The sequence below is a fragment of the Saimiri boliviensis genome, chromosome 6 (genome assembly GCF_048565385.1).
Source record: "Saimiri boliviensis isolate mSaiBol1 chromosome 6, mSaiBol1.pri, whole genome shotgun sequence".
Lineage (NCBI taxonomy): Eukaryota > Metazoa > Chordata > Mammalia > Primates > Cebidae > Saimiri > Saimiri boliviensis.
In genome coordinates, this window is record NC_133454.1 from 81,604,635 (window position 1) to 81,625,119 (window position 20,485).

Below are 20,485 nucleotides of genomic sequence, written 5' to 3' on the forward strand. Positions count from 1 at the left end.
AATAACATGACTTAACTTTATATAAGCTTTTCCTGACTGCATAAATTATATTTTAAATATTGTTGCTTGATCAGAGTAATTTCTGGTACTCTTTGAAAAGACAATAAGAAAAGTCAGCTTTGGAATTATTTCTTAAACTTGAGTGATAATCTTATGTTCTGTAATTGTGTTGTTACTGAAACTAGTCTGCAGGTAAGCCATACTCATGTTTCTGATCCATAACAAATGCAGACAAATGCCTATGATGGAATGAATGAACCAACTGAGTAGCATGGGCTTAAATTCTTGTATTTACTTATTATTTTACATTTATTTACTATTTTGTCTGTTTTTCTTTTTAAATTTTTTAAATTTGAAACTTTATTTAAATAATTTAAGCATGGGATGTTGAATGACATATGTAATGCTTATCAATTTCTTTCCACTCATTGGCCTCCCAGAATTCTCTGGTTCCTCTCTCCTTCTTCAATGAAAGATTTACAGTATTCCACTCTGTTATTACGGAAACTCTTCTGATTTTATTATGTGGAATATTTATAATCACTTAGGCTAATTACTTCAGAATGATAAATATTAGTCTCGGAATTAACTTGAAGCTTTTTTTTTTTGGGAATTGATTACTATAAAGATGCCTTTTCTCAGGAGTTCAAAAATAAACATTCATCAAGTTTTATTTAGTACTATTAAGTACTGTGAGGCAGTGTCATATAGAAGAGCACATGTTTTAGGCCTAGCTAGATGTGAGTTCAAATTCTTGTCCTACTTCTTGCTAGCCTCTTGACCTTGGATAAGTCATGAAACCTTTTGAGCCTCGTTTCCAGATGCCTTAGATGAAGTAGCTGCTCATTGAATGGTAACTATGATCAGAATACATTTTGAAAAGTTTAAAGTAATGTCTAAGACACTTGTGCTTAAGCTAGGAAGTCTACCCAAAGTATGCCAGACTTTCAAAGGAGACATAATCTTTGTAGGATTTCTACTCAGAGATCAGTATTAGATTGGTCTTCTGAATATGCCTAATATATTTCTTTTAAAGGGAAATCTTTGTTCCAAAGAAAGAAAACCTATATATGAAGCTTAGTAGAAACTTTTCTAGAGAGTTCTAGGTCTAGTTCTTGGGACAAGAAATGTTTTGGCTCAGCTAAAGGAGTTTCAGGAATTATAGTATCTCTTTGGACTTAGTTCTATAGCTGGATTTCACCTTCATTTTCCCTTGAACCTAACGTTCTTGAGAGATGAAAACTGTATACTAGATGTAGTACCTACTACAGAGTTCCTGGCGAAAACTTTGTGCTGATTGTATATTGCTTCGTTGCACTCAAGAACTTCTGTGCAAAGCCTTACACATTTCAAAAATAGAAAATTCTCAAATTATTTAAATAACATTTTTAGGGATGTATATAAAACATTAAAAAGAGGGGAAAAGATTGTTTGGAGTTTTTTAACAAAGAGAATTCTTCAAATTACATTTGTGTGGATGTGATTTAAAAACCATAAAGTGGAAAGTATAATTGCTATAACTATTTCTACTTCCTGTGAAAAGACCATAAAGTTCTTAAGGATAAATGCAATGTCTTATTTTTCTTTCTAATTATAATACCTGATAATTATATCACTGATAAACTGAGTTGAACTTTTTTTTATAGCTATGTGTCGCTAGTGTTGAACTTTTTGTTCAAAAGAGATGATATTCTTTTATAATTTGAGAACATCAAAAGCTGCTTTTGAAGCTCAGCTTCTCTGATTTTGTGGATTTTGCTAAAAGAAACAATAATTTCAATGTAGTTTCAACTGTTATGTTGTAACAGTACACATAAATGAAGTTTAATAGAATTTTGAATCACTAATTTGTTGTGTTTAAATTTTAAGGACATAATAGAAAAGCTTTTAAAATACATTTTGCCTGTTTAATTTTACTTAAGGTCTCACTTTTTAAGAGAAAATAAATTTAAAGTAAAATATTTTTACTAGCATGTTAAATTGTGTGAAAATGTTAGCACTATATAGGTACAAAGTTGTGTTGAACATATTTGCTCTGTATTTGGTTTATAACTAAAATAATTATGTCTTATTAAGAAATCTCCTCAGACTGAAAGTTGCACTGACAGTGGAGCAGAAAATGAAGGTAGTTGTCACAGTGATCAGATGAGTAATGATTTCTCCAATGATGATGGTGTTGATGAAGGAATCTGCCTTGAAACCAATAGTGGGACTGAAAAGATCTCAAAATCTGGACTTGAAAAGGTACCTTTTGTAGTCTGCATTTTTTAGTTGAAAGTGGGAATAATCTCTGACTTGCTGTATAATTCTGTAGCTGTTGTGACAAAGTTCTCTTTAAAAGAAACTTAACTTTTTAAAGTTAAGACTTCTCAAATACAGGGTTTTTTTTGGTGCATGTTTATATATGTGTGTGTGTGTGTGTGTTTGTGTGTGTGTGTTTATATACATATATATGATTATAATTAAACTTCAGGAGAAACTGCTCACTAGTTGTAACATTAATTTTTGGGAGACCATACTGTTAACTGTCTAAGCAAGCTGGATAGTAAAGGATGCCTAACAGTCAAGAAACCACGATTCTGTTACCACCTCTGTTTTAAGGTTGCAGCAAGCCTCTGAGAAAAGCAAAATGTTGGATTAGAATCATAGATTTTTAAAAGTTTGGCCATGTAACACTTTATGAGACAGTTAATAATGGATCTGATCTTTTTTTTTTTTTTTTTTTTTTTTTGAGACGGAGTTTTGCTCTTGTTACCCAGGCTGGAGTGCAATGGCGCGATCTCGGCTCACTGCAACCTCCGCCTCCTGGGTTCAGGCAATTCTCCTGCCTCAGCCTCCTGAGTAGCTGGGATTATAGGCACGCGCCACCATGCCCAGCTAATTTTTTGTATTTTTAGTAGAGACGGGGTTTCACCATGTTGACCAGGTTGGTCTCGATCTCTCGACCTTGTGATCCACCCGCCTCGGCCTCCCAAAGTGCTGGGATTACAGGCTTGAGCCACCGCGCCCGGCCTGGATCTGGTCTTTCTAAGTAGGAAATGCCAAAACCCCCAGTCTTTCTCCCCTGTCCTGTAATAGTCCTCAGGACACCTTCAAAAATGATACAGTTCCGTGAATTATTATTTGAAAACCACAGAACTGGATCATCTCTGGGGTAGGATCTTGCCCCTGAGTCAGTGATTTTAACGTTTTTTCAGACCATTTTTTTCCCCACATATATTCTGTTTTATTGAGGGAAGAACTGTAGATAAAATGTCTAGCATGGTGTGAATAATAAACTACTAATGTGAAGACTGATAAGTAACTCAAGTATTACAGAGTCATTAAATATAGGGATTTTTAAGGCAATATTTAAAAATAGAATTTTACTTTCATAAATCTGTTTTTAGACAGAGGCCATTCTTCTCATTATCACCACCACCTTTTACCTTTTAAAATTATCTGTTTCATTCAGGGCAGACAGTTGAGTAGGGATTGCTATGTAATGAATAATGTAATGAGTACATTGTAACTTAGTATAAAAACATGGCATTCTAGCAAGAGTTGGCAAACTGTGGCTCAAGAGCTAAACCTGGGCCCTTGCCTGTGTTTTTACATACACAGTCATTTCATCTGCAAATAAAGAAAACATTCTTCCTTTCCCATCTGCATGCCTTTTTCTTTTCTAGTCTCACTGCATTAGGTGGGAATTCCAATGAAATGTTGAGTAGACTGGTAAGGGAGAACATCCTTACCTTGTTCCCAGTCTTCAGAGAAAAGCTTTCAATTTCTTACCATTGAGTGTGATGTTGACTTTCAGTTTTTTGTGTTCTTTTCCTATTTTGTTGAAATCTTTTATCATGAATGGGTATTGCATTTTTTCAGATCTTTTTTCTGTATCAGTTGATATGATCATATATTTGTCTTCTTCAGCCTGAATTACATAGATTGATTTTCAAATGTTGAGCTGTCTTTGCATATGTGGAATAAATCCTGCCTTGTTATGGTGTATCTTTTTATACATTGTTGATTTGACTTGCTAATATTTTGCAGAGGATTTTGCATCTGTGTTCATGAGAGGCATTGTAGTTATCCTTTCTCATGGTGTCTTTATCTGTTTTTGGTGATATCGGGCTCATGTAATGAGTTAGGGAATGTTTCCTCTGCCTTTAATTTTGGAAAAGATTGTGGAAAATTGGTATTGTTTCTTTCTTAAATGTTTGGTAGAATTCACCAGGGAAATTATCTGGGCCTGGTGCTTTCTTTTGTAGAAAGTGATCTTTAAATATATATATATAATTGCATTTTAGGTTCTGGGGTACATGTGCAGAACATACAGGATTGTTGCATAGGTACATACATGGCAATGTGGTTTTGCTGCCTCCATCCTGTCACCTACATCTGGCATTTCTCCCCATGTTATGCCTTCCCAACTCCCTACCCCCTGCTGTCCCTCCCCCAGTCCCCCACAACAGACCCCAGTGTGTGATGCTCCACTCCCTGTGTCCGTGTATTCTCACTGTTCAACACCTGCCTATGAGTGAGAACACGCGGTGTTTGATTTTCTGTTCTTGTGTCAGCTTGCTGAAAACGGTGGTTTCCAGATTCATCCATGTCCCTACAAAGCACACAAACTCATCATTTTTTATGGCTGCATAGTATTCCATAGTGTATATGTGCCACATTTTCCTTGTCCAGTCTATCATAAATGGGCATTTGGGTTGGTTCCAGGTCTTTGCTATTGTAAACGGTGCTGCAGTGAACATACCTGTGCATGTATCTTTATCATAGAACGATTTATAATCCTTTGGATATATACCCAATAATGTAATTGCTGGGTCAAATGGAATTTCTGTTTCTAGGTCCTTGAGGAAGCGCCACTGTCTTCCACAATGATTGAACTAATTTACATTACCAACAACAGTGTAACAGTGTTCCCGTTTCTCCACATCCTCTCCAGCATGTATTGTCTCCAGATTTTTTAATGATTGCCATTCTAACTGGTGTGAGATGGTATCTCAATGTGGTTTTGATTTGCATTTCTCTAATGACCAGTGATGATGAGGATTTTTTATATGTTTGTTGGCCTCATATACATCTTCTTTTGAAAAGTGTCTATTCATATCCTTCACCCTCTTTTGAATGAGTTTGTTTATTTGTTTTCTTGTAAATCTGTTTAGTTCTTTGTAGATTCTGGATATTAACCCTTTGTCATATGGGTAGATTGCAAAAATTTTTTCCCATTCTGTTGGTTGCCGGTTCACTCTAATGATTGTTTCTTTTGCTGTGAAGAAGCTCTGGAGTTTAATTAGATCCCATTTGTCTATTTTGGCTTTTGTTGCCAATACTTTTGGCATTTTAGTCATGAAGTCCTTGCCTATGCCTATGTCCTGAATGGTTTTGCCTAGGTTTTCTTCTAGGGTTTTTATGGTGTTAGGTCTTATGTTTAAGTCTTTAATCCATCTAGAGTTAATTTTAGTGTAAGGTATCAGGAAGGGGTCCAGTTTCTGCTTTCTGCACATGGCTAGCCAGTTTTCCCAACACCATTTATTAAACAGGGAATTCTTTCCCCATTGCTTGTTTTTGTCAGGTTTGTAAAAGATCAGATGGTTATAGATGTGTGGCATTTCCTCCGAGGCCTCTCTTCTGTTCCGTTGGTCTATACCTCTGTTTTGGTACCAGTACCATGCTATTTTGATTACTGTAGCTTTGCAGTATAGTTTGCAGTCAGGTAGCATGATGCCTCCACCCTTGTTCTTTTTGCTTAGAATTGTCTTGGCTGTGTGGGCCCTCTTTTGGTTCCATATGAAGTTTAAGGTGTTTTTTTCCACTTCTGTTAAGAGGGTCACAGGTAGCTTGATTGGGGGTGGCATTGAATCTATAAATTACTTTGGGCAGTATGGCCATTTTCACAATATTGATTCTTCCTAACCATGAGCATGGAATGTTTTTCCATCTGTTTCTGTCCTCTCTTACTTCCTTGAGCAGTGGTTTGTAGTTCTCCTTGAAGAGGTCCTTCACATCCTTTGTTAGTTGTATTCCTAGGTATTTTATTCTCTTTGTAGCAGTTGTGAATCGCAGTTCATTCTTGGTTTGGCTTTCTTTAAGTCTGTTATTGATGTATAGGAATGCTTGTGATTTCTGCACATTGATTTTGTATCCTGAGACTTGGCTGAAGTTGCTTATCAGTTTCAGGAGATTTTGGGCTAAGATGATGGGGTCTTCTAGATATACAATCATGTCGTCTGCAAATAGAGACAATTTGACTTCCTGCTTTTCTAATTAAATACTCTTTATTTCTTTTTCTTGCCTGATTGCTCTGGCTAGAACTTCCAATACTATATTGAATAGGAGTGGTGAGAGAGGGCATCCTTGTCTAGTGCCAGATTTCAAAGGGAATGCTTTCAGTTTCTGCCCATTCGGTATGATATTGGCTGTGGGTTTGTTATAAATAGCTTTCATTATTTTGAGATGAGCGTTTTTATCATAAAGCACTGTTGAATTTTGTCAAAGGCCTTCTCTGCATCTATTGAAATAATCACATGGTTTTTGTCTTTGGTTCTGTTTATGTGGTGGATTACATTGACTCACGTATGTTGAACCAGCCTTGCATCCCCTACTTGATTGTGATGGATAAGGTTTTTGTTGTGCTGTTGCAATCAATTTGCAGGTATTTTATTGCAGATTTTTGCATCAATGTTCGTCATAGATATTGGCCTCAAGTTTTCTTTTTTTGTTGAGTCTCTGCTGGGTTTTGGTATCAGGATGATGTTGGTCTTATAAAATGATTTGGGAAGGATTCTCTGTTTTTGGATTGTTAGGAGTAGTTTCAGAAGGAATGGTACCAGCTCCTCTTTGTATGTCTGGTAGAATTCGGCTGTGAACCCATCTGGACATGGGCTTTTTTTAGTTATAGGCTATTAATTGCTGCCTGAACTTCAGCCCTTGTTATTGGTCTGTTCAAGCTTTCATCTTCTTCCTGGTTTAGGCTTGGGAGGGTGCAAGTGTCCAGGAATTTATCCATTTCTTCCAGGTTTACTGGTTTATGTGCATAGAGCTGTTTGTAGTAATCTCTGATGGTAGTTTGTATTTCTGTGGAATCTGTGGTGATATCCCCTTTATCGTTTTTTATTGCATCTATTTGATTCTTCTCCCTTTTCTTTTTTATTAATCTGGGCAGCAGTATGTCTATTTTGTTGATCTTTTCAAAAAACAAGCTCCTAGATTTACTGAATTTTTGAAGGGTTTTTTTTTGTGTCTCTATCTCCTTCAGTTCAGCTCTGATCTTAGTTATTTCTTGTCTTCTGCTAGCTTTTGAGTTTTTTTGATCTTGCTCCTCTAGCTCTTTCAATTTTGATGATAGGGTGTCGATTTTAGATCTTTCCTTGCTTCTCATGTGAGCATTTATTGCTATAAATTTTCCTCTAGACACTGCTTTAAATGTGTCCCAGAGATTCTGGTGTGTTGTGTCTTTGTTCTTGTTGGTTTTGAAGAACGTCTTTATTTCTGCCTTCATTTCATTGTTTATCCAGTCAACATTCAAGAGCGAGGTGTTCAGTTTCCATGAAGTTGTGCAGTTCTGAGTGAGTTTCTTAATCCTGAGTTCTAATTTGATTACACTGTGGTCTGAGAGACTGTTATGATTTCCGTTTTTTTGCATTTGCTGAGGAGTGATTTATTTTCAGTTATGTGGTCAATTTTAGAGTAAGTGCGATGCGGTGCTGAGAAGAATGTATATTCTGTGGATTTGGGGTGTGGAGTTCTGTAGATGTCTATTAAGTCTGCTTGGTCCAGATCTGCATTCAAGTCCTGGATATCCTTGTTACTTTTCTGTCTCGTTGATCTGTCTCATATTGACAGTGGAGTGTTAAAGTCTCCCACTATTATTTTGTGGGAGTCTAAGTCTCTTTGTAGGTCATTAAGAACTTGCTTTATAATTGTATATTTAGAAGACCCCATCATTTGTTATGATTTCTGTTCTTTTGCATTTGCTGAGGAGTGATTTACTTCCAATTATGTGGTCAATTTTAGTGTAGGTGTGTATATTCTGTGGATTTGGAGTGGAAAGTTCTGTAAATGTCTGTTAGGTTTGCTTGGTCTAGATCTGAGTTCAAGTCCTGGATATCCTTGTTAATTTTCTGTCTCATTGATTTGTCTAATATTGACAGTGGAGTGTTAAAGTCTCCCACTGTTATTGTGTAGCAGTCTAAGTCTCTTTGTAGGTTGTTAAGAACTTACTTCATGTATCTGGGTGCTCCTGTATTGGGTGTGTATATATTTAGGATCGTTAGCTCTTTTTGTTGCATTGATCCTTTTACCATTTTGTAATACCCTTCTTTGTCTCTTGATCTTTGTTGGTTTAAAGTCTATTTTATCAGAGACTAGGATTGCATCTCCTGCTTTTTTTTTTTTTTCTCTCCATTTGCTTGATAAATCATCCTCCATCCCTTCATTTTGAGCCTGTGTGTATCCTTGTAAGTGAGATGGGTTTCCTGGATACAGCACACTGATGGGTTTTGACTTTTTATCCAATTTGCCAGTCTGTGTCTTTTGATTGGGACATTTAGCCCATTTACATTTAAGGTTAATATTGTTATGTGTGCATTTGATCCTGCCATTTTGATGTTAGCTGGTTGTTTTGCTCATTAGTTGATGCAGTTTCTTCATTGTGTCAGTGGTCTTTGCCATTTGGTATGTTTTCGGAATGGCTGATACTGGTTCTTCCTTTCTATTGTTTAGTGCTTCTTTGTGGAGCTCTTGTAAGGCAGGCCTGCTGCTGATGGAATCTCTCAGCAATTACTTGTTTGTAAAGAATTTTCTTTCTCATTTGTTTTTGAAGCTTAGTTTGACTGGTTATCAAATTCTAGGTTGAAAGGTCTTTTCTTTAAGAATGTTGAATATTGGCCCCCACTTTCTTCTGGCTTGTAGGGTTTCTGCCAAGAGATCTGCTGTGAGTCTGATGGGCTTCCCTTTGTGGGTAACCTGACTTTTCTCCCTGGGTGCCCTTAGCCTTTTTTCCTTCATTTCAACCCTGGTGAGTCTGACGATTATGTGCTTTGGGGTTGCCCTTCTTGAGGAATATCTTTGTGGTGTTCTCTATATTTCCTGGACTTGAATATTGGCCTGCCTTCCTAGGTTGGGGAAGTTCTCCTGGATAATATCCTGAAGGGTGTTTTCCAGCTTGGATTCATTCTTTCTATCACATTCAAGTACACTTATCAAACGTAGATTAGGTCTTTTCACATCATCCCATATTTCTTGGAGGCTTTGTTCGTTTCTTTTTACTCTTTTTTATCTAATGTTTCCTTCTCATTTGTTTCATTGAGTCAGTCTTCAGTCTCTGATATCCTTTCTTCTGCTTGGTCGATTCAGGTATTAAAACTTTTGTATGCTTCATGAAGTTCTCATGTTGTGTTTTTCAGCTCATCAGGTTGTTTTTATTCTTCTCTAAGCTGTTTATTCTTGTTAGCCTTTCCTCAAACCTTTTTTCAAGGTTCTTAGTTTCTTTGCTTTGGGTTAGAACATGTTCTTTTAGCTCGGAGAAGTTTGTTATTTCCCACCTTCTGAAGCCTCTTTCTGTCAATTCATCAGACTCATTCTCCATCTCTCCTTGTTCCCTTGCTGGTGAGGAGTTGTGATCCTTTGGAGGAGGAGAGGTCTGGTTTTTGGTATTTTCCTCCTTTTGTGCTGGTTTCTCCCATCTTTGTGGATTTATCTACCTGCGGTCTTTGTATTTGGTGACTTGGAGGTGGGGTCTCTGAGTGGACATCCTTTTTGTTGATGATGAAGTTATTTCTTTCTGTTTTTTAGTTGTCCTTCTAAAAGTCAGGCCCTTCTGCTGTAGGATTGCAGGAGGTCCCCTCCAGACCCTGCTTGCCTAGGGATCACCTGCAGTGGCTGCAGAGCAGTAAGGGTTGCTGCGGGTTCCTTCTTCTTTTATCTTTGTCCTGTAAGGGTACCCACCAGTTGTCAGCCTGAGCTCTCCTTTATGATGTGTCTCTTTGAATATACGGGGTCGGGGAGCTGCTTAAGGAGGCAGTCTGTCCCTTATAGGAGCTCAGGTGCTGAGCTCTGAGCTCCGTTGTTCAGTTCAGAGCTGCTGGGCAGGTACCTTTAAGTCTACTGCAGCAGAACTCATAATCACCTTTTTTCCCTGGTGCTGTGTCCTGGGAAGGTGGGGCTTTATTTATAAGTTCCTGACCTGCTGCCTTTTTTCAAAGATGCCCTGTCCAGCAAGGAGGTAGCTAGTCACATTCTGCCAGCAGAGGCGTTGCTGAGCTCCCGTTGGCTCTCCCCAGCTGCTGTGTTAACTTTCTTGTGGTTTTGTTTTTAGAGGTATAGTTAAAACTGCCTCGGTAATGGCGGACTGCCTCGGTAATGGCAGACGCCCTTCCCCCTGCAGAGCTGGACCATCCCTTGTCCAGCTGTGCTTGCTGTGAAATTCTCAATCCAGAGCGTTTCAGATTACTGGTCTTTTTAGGTGTGAGTTTTTGTGCAGAGACCCACTGTGCCAGCTGAAACAGCCGTTCTGGAGACTCGTGGCACTTTTCTGCCTGGGAATCTCCTGGTCTGTGGGCAGTGAAAACTCGTTTGGAAATGCAGTGATCACTCACCCTCTGCATTCTCACTGGGAACTGCACTCCTGAGCTGTTCCTATTCAGCTATCTTGGATCGTCTCCTAGAAAGTGATTAATTATTTATTTAATTTCTATAATAGATATAGGGCTTTTCAGGTTACCTCTTTCTTCTTTTTGAGTTTTGGTGGTTTGTGATTTTTAAGAAGTTGGTCCATTTTATCTAAGTTATCAAATTTGTGGGCGTAGAATTGTTCAAAGTATTCCTTTATTGTCCTTTTAATGTAGGATGAACCTTCTTTTATTTCTGATAATGACAATTTGTGGGGTTTTTTTTTTCCTTAGCCTAGAGATTGATCAACTGTATGGCACTTTTTTCTTCCAAAGGACCAGCTTTTGGTTTTGTTCATTCACTTTTTCTGTTGTTTATCTATTTTCAATGTAAGTAAGGATTGCATTAAACCTATAGATCACTTTGTAGTGTGACATTCTAAACCATGTTAAGCCTTCTAGTTCATGAACACAGGATATCTTTCTATTTATTTGTGTCTTTAATTTCTTTCCTTGATGTTTCATGGTTTTTTTCAGTATATGAGTCTTCTGCCTCCTTGGTTAAATTTATTCCTAAGAATTTTATTCTTTTTGATGCTATTATAAATGGAATTGCTTTCTTAATTTTCTTTTTGGATTGGTTAGTGTTAGTGTAACAATAAATTATTAGTATTTAGAAATGCAACAGATTTGTGAGTGTATTGATTTTGCATCCTGCACTTTGCTGAATTTACTTGTTAGGGTTTTTTTTTTTAATGTGGAATCTTTATTTTCTACATACAGGATTGTCATTTGTGAACAGAAATAATTTTTCTTCTTTCTTTCATATTTGGATTCCTTTTAATTCTTACTTTTGCCTGATTGCTCTGGCTAGGACTTCCAGTACTATGTTGAATAAGAGTGATGTGAATGAGCATCTCTGCTTTGTTCCTGATCTTAGAAGGAAAGCTTTTAGTTTTTCACCATTTAATGTGATGGTAGCTGTGGGTTTTTCATATAAGGCTTTCATTGTGTTGCGATCATTTCCTTCTATTCCTAGTTGGTTGGGTGTTTTCATCATGAAAGGATGTTTAATATTGTCAGATGCTTTATCTTTATCAATTGAAATGATTCTGTGGGTTTTTTAATTCTGTTAAGGTGGTGTATTACATTGATCACTTAGGCATGATCTGTAGTCCTTTAATGTGTTATTGAAGTTGATTTGCTAGTATTTTGTTAAGAATTTATGCATGAATATTCATCAAAGAGATGTTCTGTAGTTTTTAGTATCTTTGTCTAATTTTGGTGTCGATGTTGTGCTGACCTCATTTGTATGAATTTGGAAGTTTTTCCGTTTTTATGTTTTCAGAAAGTTCAAGAAGTGTTGCTGTTAATTCTTTAAATGTTTGATAAAATTCTGTAGCAAAGCCACCTGGTCCTGGGCTTCTCTTTGTTGGGAGGTTTTTGATTACTGATTCAATCTCCTTACTAATTATAAATGTGTTCAGATTTTTTATGTCTTCTTGAGTCAGCCTTCATTAGTTATATGTTTGTAGAAATTTATCTGTTTCTTCTAGGGTATCTAATTTGTTGGCATACAGTTGTTCATAGTAGTCTCTTAGGAACCTTTTTATTTCTGTGGTATCAGTATAATGTCTGTCTTTCACTTCTGATTTTCGTTGAGTCTTGTCTCTTTCTTAGCCTAGCTAAGGGTTTGTTAACTTTGTTGATCTTTTCAAAAAGCTAACTCTTAGTTCCATTAATTTTTTTCTATTCTCTATTTAATTTCTGCTTTAATCTTTATTTCCTTTCTTCTGCTATTTAGTTTTCTTCTTCTTCTTTTTTTTACATCCCCTCTCCCCAAGTTAGTTTGTTCTTCTATTTCTAGTTCCTTGAGGTTTAAAGTTAGGTTGTTGATTTTAGATGTTGTCTTCTTCATCTTCTTTTTTTTTTTAATGTAGGCATTTACATCAATAAACTATCCTCTTCTGCTGCATCCCATAAGTTTTGCTGTGTTATGTTTTTGTTTTCATTTGTCTCACTATGTATTCTAATTTCCTTTGTGGTTTCTTCTTTGACCATTGGTTGTTTAAGAATGTGTTGTTTAAAACAACTTACAGATACTTGTGAATTTTCTAGTGTTCCTTTTACTATTGATTTCTAGTTTCTCTCCTTTACTTTTAAAGAATTATTTCTCTGGATACAGAATTCTAAGTTGGTGCTAATTTTTCTTTCAACACGAAATATTTCACTACACTCTCCTTGCTTACATGGTTTATAATGAAAAGTATGCTATAATTCTTATCCTTGTTCCTTTATAGGTAAGGTGTTTCCCCCCTGCCTCCCGTGAACATTTTTTTTGTCTTTGATTTTGTTAAATTTGAACATGATATGCCTAAACTTGGGAGTTTTTGTTTGTTTTTTGTTGTTGTTTTGGTTTTTGCTTTATTGGACAGGGTGGGTATTTATTCTGTTTGGTGTTGAGCTTCCAGGTCTGTTGTTTAGTGTTACCATTTTTTGTAAATAAAGATTTATTGGAACACAATCACTCTAGTTGTTTACATATGGTATATGTCTGGTTTAGTACTATAATGACAGAGTTGAGTAGTTGTGACAGAAACCGTATGGCCCAGATAGCCTAAAATACTCAATATTTGACCCTTGCATAAGTGGATCAAATAATTTACATTTTAGTTCTCACTTTGCCATTAATAAACTGCGTCACTTTGGGCAAATCATTTAATATGTGTGTCTTTCACTTGCTACGTTTTGGAGGAATTTGGACTAGATGCTTTCTGTTCTACTCAGATCTAGAAATTTATACTTCTGTTTGGTAGTACCATGTTTGAGGATGTATCCCCTTTTTATTAAGAGTAATGTATTGCTTTGTTAAATAGTATGATAAGAGAAGAAAATGTTAGGATATATTTTTATGTAATTTTATTTACAAATTATGCTAGATTTGGATGATAGCACTTTACTTTCCTTCCTACTTTTTAGCAGTGTATTTGTGATTTGAAACTAAAATTATCATGTTTGAGAACCCTTAACTCTGTCATGATTGTATTATTTTTGCTTTAAAATATGTTATATACAATTCTAATTTGGAAGATGATTCAGTCTTCTGAATATACTACAGTTATTCTCATCTAGAAGTTGCTACTATTAGAATTTTCCAGAAAAGTAATTATGTTGGCTTTGATCATTGTGATGAAACTTAAAAAATGTATAGATGTTGATTTGTAGGCTTTTTCTGTATTTTATTTTTAAATGGGGGACTGCTTATCATAAGATACTGTTCATATCATTCAGTCATATCAGAATGTTGTCTAGTATATTACCAGATTCAGAGCATTTTAATTTAATAACCTGGACTTACCACATTTCATAAGTTTTTAAATGCTTTAAACACACCTTTTGGATTGCAAATAAATTCTGAAACTTCCCCTCTGTCACCACTGTGATTAATTTTAGCTTTAGGAATAAAATTTGAACCACATAAACAAGTTTTCAGACATTTTCAAAATTTGTTCTAGAAATTTCACTATTAGCAATATATTGTGATCAGATTAAAGTTGTTTTAAGATAAATTGGAATGTCTTGAAAGTTCTGGAAGGCTCTAAAATGCTTTTTAGGCAAAGAAGAAAGAAGACAAACCCAGTACTTGTAGAAAAGTAAATAAAATAAAGCTTGTCTGTCGTAAACAGGGGAATCTTCTTATGTCAAACTGCCATTTTAACCTCCTTTCCTTCTCTTGTTTCTGTCTGCCTACCTGTTCTTTTTTTTGTGATAGAGTTACTGGTCTGCAAAGTCTTCAGTATCTCAAACTGTCTTAGGAGTTGTCCTAAAAACAAGTCATTATAAATGACCTCTTTAAACAAGTTGCCTCTTTTCTCCTGTTTTCTTCCACAAATACTTAAGTTTGCTTAAAATAATCTTTACTTCCAAACTTTAAAGAATTATTTGCAGAACAGGAAGCTAAAGAAATAATTTTAACTTATTGTAGATATAGTATAATTCAGGATTCATTCTTAATATAAGAGAGATAAATTAGTAGCTCACGACATCTCAGATAGTGTATGAATACATTAGAAGATGTTTCAAATAATTATATTCCTCGGCTCTTTTGTAAAGGAAATCGAATTTGAATAAGAAACAGTATGTTACTAGGAATTTCTTTTATCAACTGTGCATTTTAGAACAGCATTTTAGTTAGCATCTGTTTCTGAAATTTTAGACTATTATTTAATTTTTACATATGTAAGTTTATAGATTATATAATTTCAAAGGTTATAGCACAATTAAAATGTGAAAGAATACACTGATGAAACTTGTGTAACTTGTGGTATATACAGTTATTTGATAACTTGCCATTTTTGTTTTACCTTAGGGAAAGTTCACCTATGGTATACAAAACAACTAACTATATTACTTCTGTGTGTTAATAGAGAATAGGAAATACACAAGTAAGCGTTCTGTGTTTTTCTTCTCCTCTAAGTTACTTTTATTTTTTCCCCTTAGAACTCCTTGATCTATGAACTTTTCTCTGTTATGGTTCATTCCGGGAGTGCTGCTGGTGGTCATTATTATGCATGTATAAAGTCATTCAGTGATGAGCAGTGGTACAGCTTCAATGATCAACATGTCAGCAGGGTAAGGATATGTCCTTTAAGATTATTACTCTGAAAGATGGGAATAGGGATGTTTCTAAACAACAGTAAAGTTTATTAAGGATGAGTGAATCTGTCTGGTGATACATCTTAAGACTCATATCAAACCAGTCTTTAATTTTTGCTTTTATTAAAGTTCTTGCCTTTTTTATTATTTGTTTTGCTTGTCTGTTTGGGGCTTGCTGAATATCTCCAGAGATAGACTACCAATTTTCCTCTGGGCCTGAGCCTCAAAGGTGCTCCTTTTACTTCACATGTGATTAGGAACACTAGAACTGACTGGCTGGTAAGCAGCCACTGATTATGATTAAATTTTGTATCTGTGTGAGCAATCATGAAGGTCTTTGATAGCATTTAACTCTGAGGCTAAAGATTGAGTTACATATTGACATTAATGTGAAGTGTTACAGAATTTGCAAAAAGAAATCATGTAACACATTTTCAGATAACACAAGAGGACATTAAGAAAACACATGGTGGATCTTCAGGAAGCAGAGGATATTATTCCAGTGCTTTTGCAAGGTGAGCAGTTTTCTAATTTTCAGTGTTTAAAAGTTAGAATTAATTATAGCTTCTCAATGTTTTTTATCATCAGAGATTTAACCCAGGTATTGACAGACTACAACCCATAAGCCAAATCCAACCTGCCTCCATATTTTGGAAATCAGGTTTGAACACTGACATAGCCATTTGTTTCTACATTATGTGTTAATGCTTTTGCACTATAATAACATAGTTGAGTAGTTGCAGCACAGACCATATGGCCTGCAAAGCTTATGATACTACTATTTGGTCCTTGCCAGAAAAAACTTGCTGGCTCCTGACTTAACTGTTGTATGTAGACATTCCAGTACGCAGTTTTGTTGAAGGCTTTACTGTGTTATAAAGAGGAGATATGGAATCTTCTCTAAATGTGATAAGTGGAAACAGATTTTCCTCTTATCTGCAGTGTTTTAAATCTGAATGTGTCTGTGAACAGTGGCATGATTTTCTAATTGTTTTTTAAAAAATCACAATTTAAAATAAATATTTCATGCTTAGAAGTGGAATCTTTACAATCTACTTTTTGTCCCTGTTAATCTTTTTTATATTTCTACTAGTTCCACAAATGCATATATGCTGATCTATAGACTGAAGGATCCAGCCAGAAATGCAAGTATGTTTACTTATAGTTATATGATTTTAATCTGTGTTGTTAACTAATTTCTTTTGTAAGTTTCGCAAACCCAGATAACTACTTTTAAATGATAGGATAATTAAGTTGTTTTATGCCTGGAAGAATTATTTGCAAAGACTGTTATAAAATAATGCCAAATGCCAAACCGTAAGGATCTTGAAAAAATGTTGTTGAATTATTTTTTTAAGATATGAAGAGACAAAACTACATTAAATAAATTGAATGTTTGTTAGTAGTAAAATTGTATAAAATGCAGTTTGATGCAGGGATGATAAACCCAGCTTTGTCCTAACTCATCATCTGTGTGTCCTAGAGCAACCTTTTCTAAGCTTTTCTTTTCTTTTTTTGAAACGGATTGTCGCTCTGTCACCCAGGCTAGAGTGCAGCGGTGCAATCTTGGCTCACTGTAGCCTCTGCCTCTTGAATTCAAGTGATTGTCCTGTCTCAGCCTCGCGAGTATTGAGAATTACAGGCATGCACCACCCAGCTAATTTTTGTATTTTCAATAGAAACAGGGTTTCGCCATTTTGGTCAGGAAGGTCTCAAACTCCTGACCTCAGGTTATCCATCCGCCTTGGCCTCCCAAAGTGCTAGGATTACATAGTCGTGCGCCACTACACCCAGCCAACCTTGCTCAGCCTTTCTTTACACATCTGTAAAATGTGTATAATAGTATTTTATAGAGTTGTTATTACAAATTTTAGTGAGATAACATTTTCAACATTTAGCATCATATCTGATATATAGTAAAAAATTAAATTTAATGATTATTGCTTTCTTTCATTGTCAAGTTTTTGGAGTATTTTAATATTTAAATGCTTTGATTGGGGATCCTGGGTGACCTGAACTTTTGATTTACCACTCTGAAAACATTTTTGGAAGCTAGAGTTAAGTATTTATACTTATTTGATTTAAAAGCAAGTAAGGTTTTATGTATCTAGTACACGTTTTATGTGTTGTATTAAGAACCTCGGAAATAATCCAGTATGCGAAGCATGTTTGTTTGGCTTTTTAAATAATTATTGCTTTAAAAAAATTGCAGTTTTTGTTTTTCCTTGCTAATTCTGACTCTCTCAGGCTGCGTTGCAAATATGTAGGGGAGTGTGTACATACTGATACATATACAGATGATGTGTTTGCTCATGGTCTTTTCATAATTAAAATGTAATCACAATCTTTGATTTCAGTATATTTCCTTTGTTTAGAAACTACCATTGCTATTAGTCTGTTTCAAGCATTATGTTTTTATTCACATTTTTGTAAACCCTCATTAGATGGTGAATTCAGTTGATGCAAGATTAGGATTTACTCATCTTTTCACATAAAGTATATTCCAGGATCTGTCATATAATAACGTTCAATAATTTACTATGGAGTTATTGAAAAAATAAATGAAAATTATAATAAGTCATTTCAGAACAGAGACTTAAGAGCAAAAGTAATCATTTGTACTGTTTATCTATGCCAAAGTTGTCCCAAATCATAGCTATCTGGAAGCAGAGCCAGTATTGTCATTCATGTCCTTCATGTGGACCCAGCCTTCCAAAAGTGCAATAACTCAGCCTTCTTTTACTCCCCCAACTCTAGTTTTGTTATAAAGCACCAGAGGGCGCTGTAGGATACGGAATGTTTTTTATATTAGAGCACTTTCCTAGAAGCAACAGCTTTTGCATTTTACAGATGCATGCTATTTTTGATATAAATCATTTTCCCTTTTTAATGCCAAATAATCATTGGTTTTATTAAATGGTGTCATAATTTCATATTGTCACTTTGAATGCTTTAAAAGTACATATGAAATTGTGATTATTAAGAAAAACTTTAATTATATGTGAGTCTGTAGTAACTATTTTTTGCATATATTTTTTCCCTTTAACTAGTTGTTTAAAAGTAGCCTCAGAAATTATGTTAGGTTGTCCTTGCATTGCTGTAAAGCAATACTCCAAACTGGGTAATTTGTAAAGAAAAGAAGTTTAATTGGCTCACAGTTCAGGCTCTGCAGGAAGCATGATGCTCAGCTTCTGAGGAAGCCTCAGGGAGCTTTCAGTCATGGCAGAAGGCAATATGGAAACAGGCATTTCACATGGCAAAAGCAGGAGCAAGCAAGTTGCGGGGGGTCAAGGGGGTACCACACACTTTTAAATGACCAGAACTCATGAGAACTCACTGTCACAAGGACAGCACCAAGCCATGAGGGATCTATCCCCATGACCCAGACACCTCCCACCAGGCCCCACCTCCAGTACTGGCTATTACAGTTCAGCATGAGATTTGGACGAGGACAAATGTCCAAACTATATCACAAATAATCATCACTTTTTATATTCACATGAATCTTGACCATATAGAGAGGGAGAAATCCAAAAGATGAAGTCGTCAGTTTTGTGACTCTGTATTCTTTGGTTAGGAGGCAGCTAAAGACTGCTTTGAGAACACAGGAAAGATGGTAGTAAACAAATAGATAGCATTTAGTGGCAGCAACAGCAGCAGCATTTATTAAATTTTTTTATATCTCAGGTAGCTTTATGAGGTAGATGATATTAATAAGCTAAAGAAACCTACATTTGGAGAAGTAAACTTGCCCAGGGTCACACAGTTTGATGGGGTTGGCATGATTTGAAGTCAGAAATAATTTTATTTTCAAGTTTCAGAGGGCTTTTTCATTCCTAAAATATTAATTCACATACTGGAGTTGTTCTGGAGCCAAGAGCCATTTTGAATAAATACATGTTTTTTTAAGATATGAGACCTAACCATGTTTCCCTGTTAACTATCGCTTCACCCTTTTCTGTATGAAGTTTGTGTTCCAAGTTGAGAGAAGGATATAATTGAGATATGTCTCCATGAGTGCTGTAGTAGAAGTATATACTATGGGAGCATAGTGAAGCAGAATGAATAAAGGGAGCTCAGTTTCAGTGACACTGTTTATCCTGTTTTTATTACTAATAGAATTTCTAGAAGTGGATGAATATCCAGAACATATTAAAAACTTGGTGCAGAAAGAGAGAGAGTTGGAAGAACAAGAAAAGAGACAACGAGAAATTGAGCGCAATACATGCAAGGTTGAATTCCATAATTTTATTTTTAATTGAAAGTGCTATTTTTAAGCTTGCTTAACTGCAATTCTCATGACTAACTCATTGATTTTTTAGACAGTTATGCCATCATGATCATTGAACAATGTAACCAATCATACTATAAAGGTAAAATTTGATTTGATGTGTAAAAACCCAGTAATATATGTAGTGACAGTGCTCAGTGCTGGTGAAGCCACAGTTGAGGTAGACATTTTTTTATCCTATTAAAAGAAATTAAATCAGTAAAAACTGTATAGAAATTGAATAGTATTTATCAAGAGCCTTAAGCAAATTCATATTCTTTTACATAATTTCTCTTACAGAATTATTTCCTAATGAAGTAATCACAATTACTGTAAAAATCTTAATTACAGGGATATTCATTATAGTATTTTACAAATTAGGGAAAAATTGGAAACAACCCAAATGTTTATTGGTAGGGGAGTGATTACGTAAATTATACATGTGTATGAGAAAACATAGTTATTAAAATTAATGGTTTTTAGTTTTTTATGGCATGAATCAGTATCAATTAGTAAGAATAGATACACGAACGAATGATCTCAATTATGTTTTTTTTTTTAATTGTAGTATTTTGACAATTAGAATGCTATCTACAGAAGAATTGAATTTTGACTCTTGAATTTCGGAGTTGATGATGATATTTTACATTTTCTAGATAAAATTATTCTGTTTGCATCCTGCAAAACAAGTAATGATGGAAAATAAATTGGAGGTTCATAAGGATAAGACATTAAAGGAAGCAGTAGAAATGGCTTATAAGGTATGTGTAATTGCATCATTGACATTTACTAATATAACAATATTAACGTAATTTCCCAAGTTTTTATTATGGATAATGGTTATATAAGCACTTGCAGTAACCTTGGTAACCAGTTAATTTATCTCTTACTGAGTATATTTATATCTCTCCTTTGGAGCATATTCAGTTGATTTTGAAAATTTTCTCCCTTTGGA

At 35.2% G+C, this 20,485-nt stretch overlaps 1 protein-coding gene across 4 annotated transcripts in view; it reads left to right on the forward strand.

Moving 5' to 3' along the window:
- Window positions 1-20,485, forward strand: part of USP47 (ubiquitin specific peptidase 47) — a 137,566-nt gene that overhangs the window by 90,357 nt on the left and 26,724 nt on the right. For all 4 annotated transcript variants that reach the window (XM_010344174.3, XM_010344215.3, XM_010344254.3 and 1 more), the window contains 6 exons: window positions 2,077-2,244; window positions 15,105-15,236; window positions 15,699-15,775; window positions 16,354-16,409; window positions 19,380-19,492; window positions 20,187-20,291. In XM_010344174.3, coding sequence (XP_010342476.1) covers window positions 2,077-2,244; window positions 15,105-15,236; window positions 15,699-15,775; window positions 16,354-16,409; window positions 19,380-19,492; window positions 20,187-20,291 — 651 coding nt within the window. The remainder of the gene's footprint in view (window positions 1-2,076; window positions 2,245-15,104; window positions 15,237-15,698; window positions 15,776-16,353; window positions 16,410-19,379; window positions 19,493-20,186; window positions 20,292-20,485) is intronic.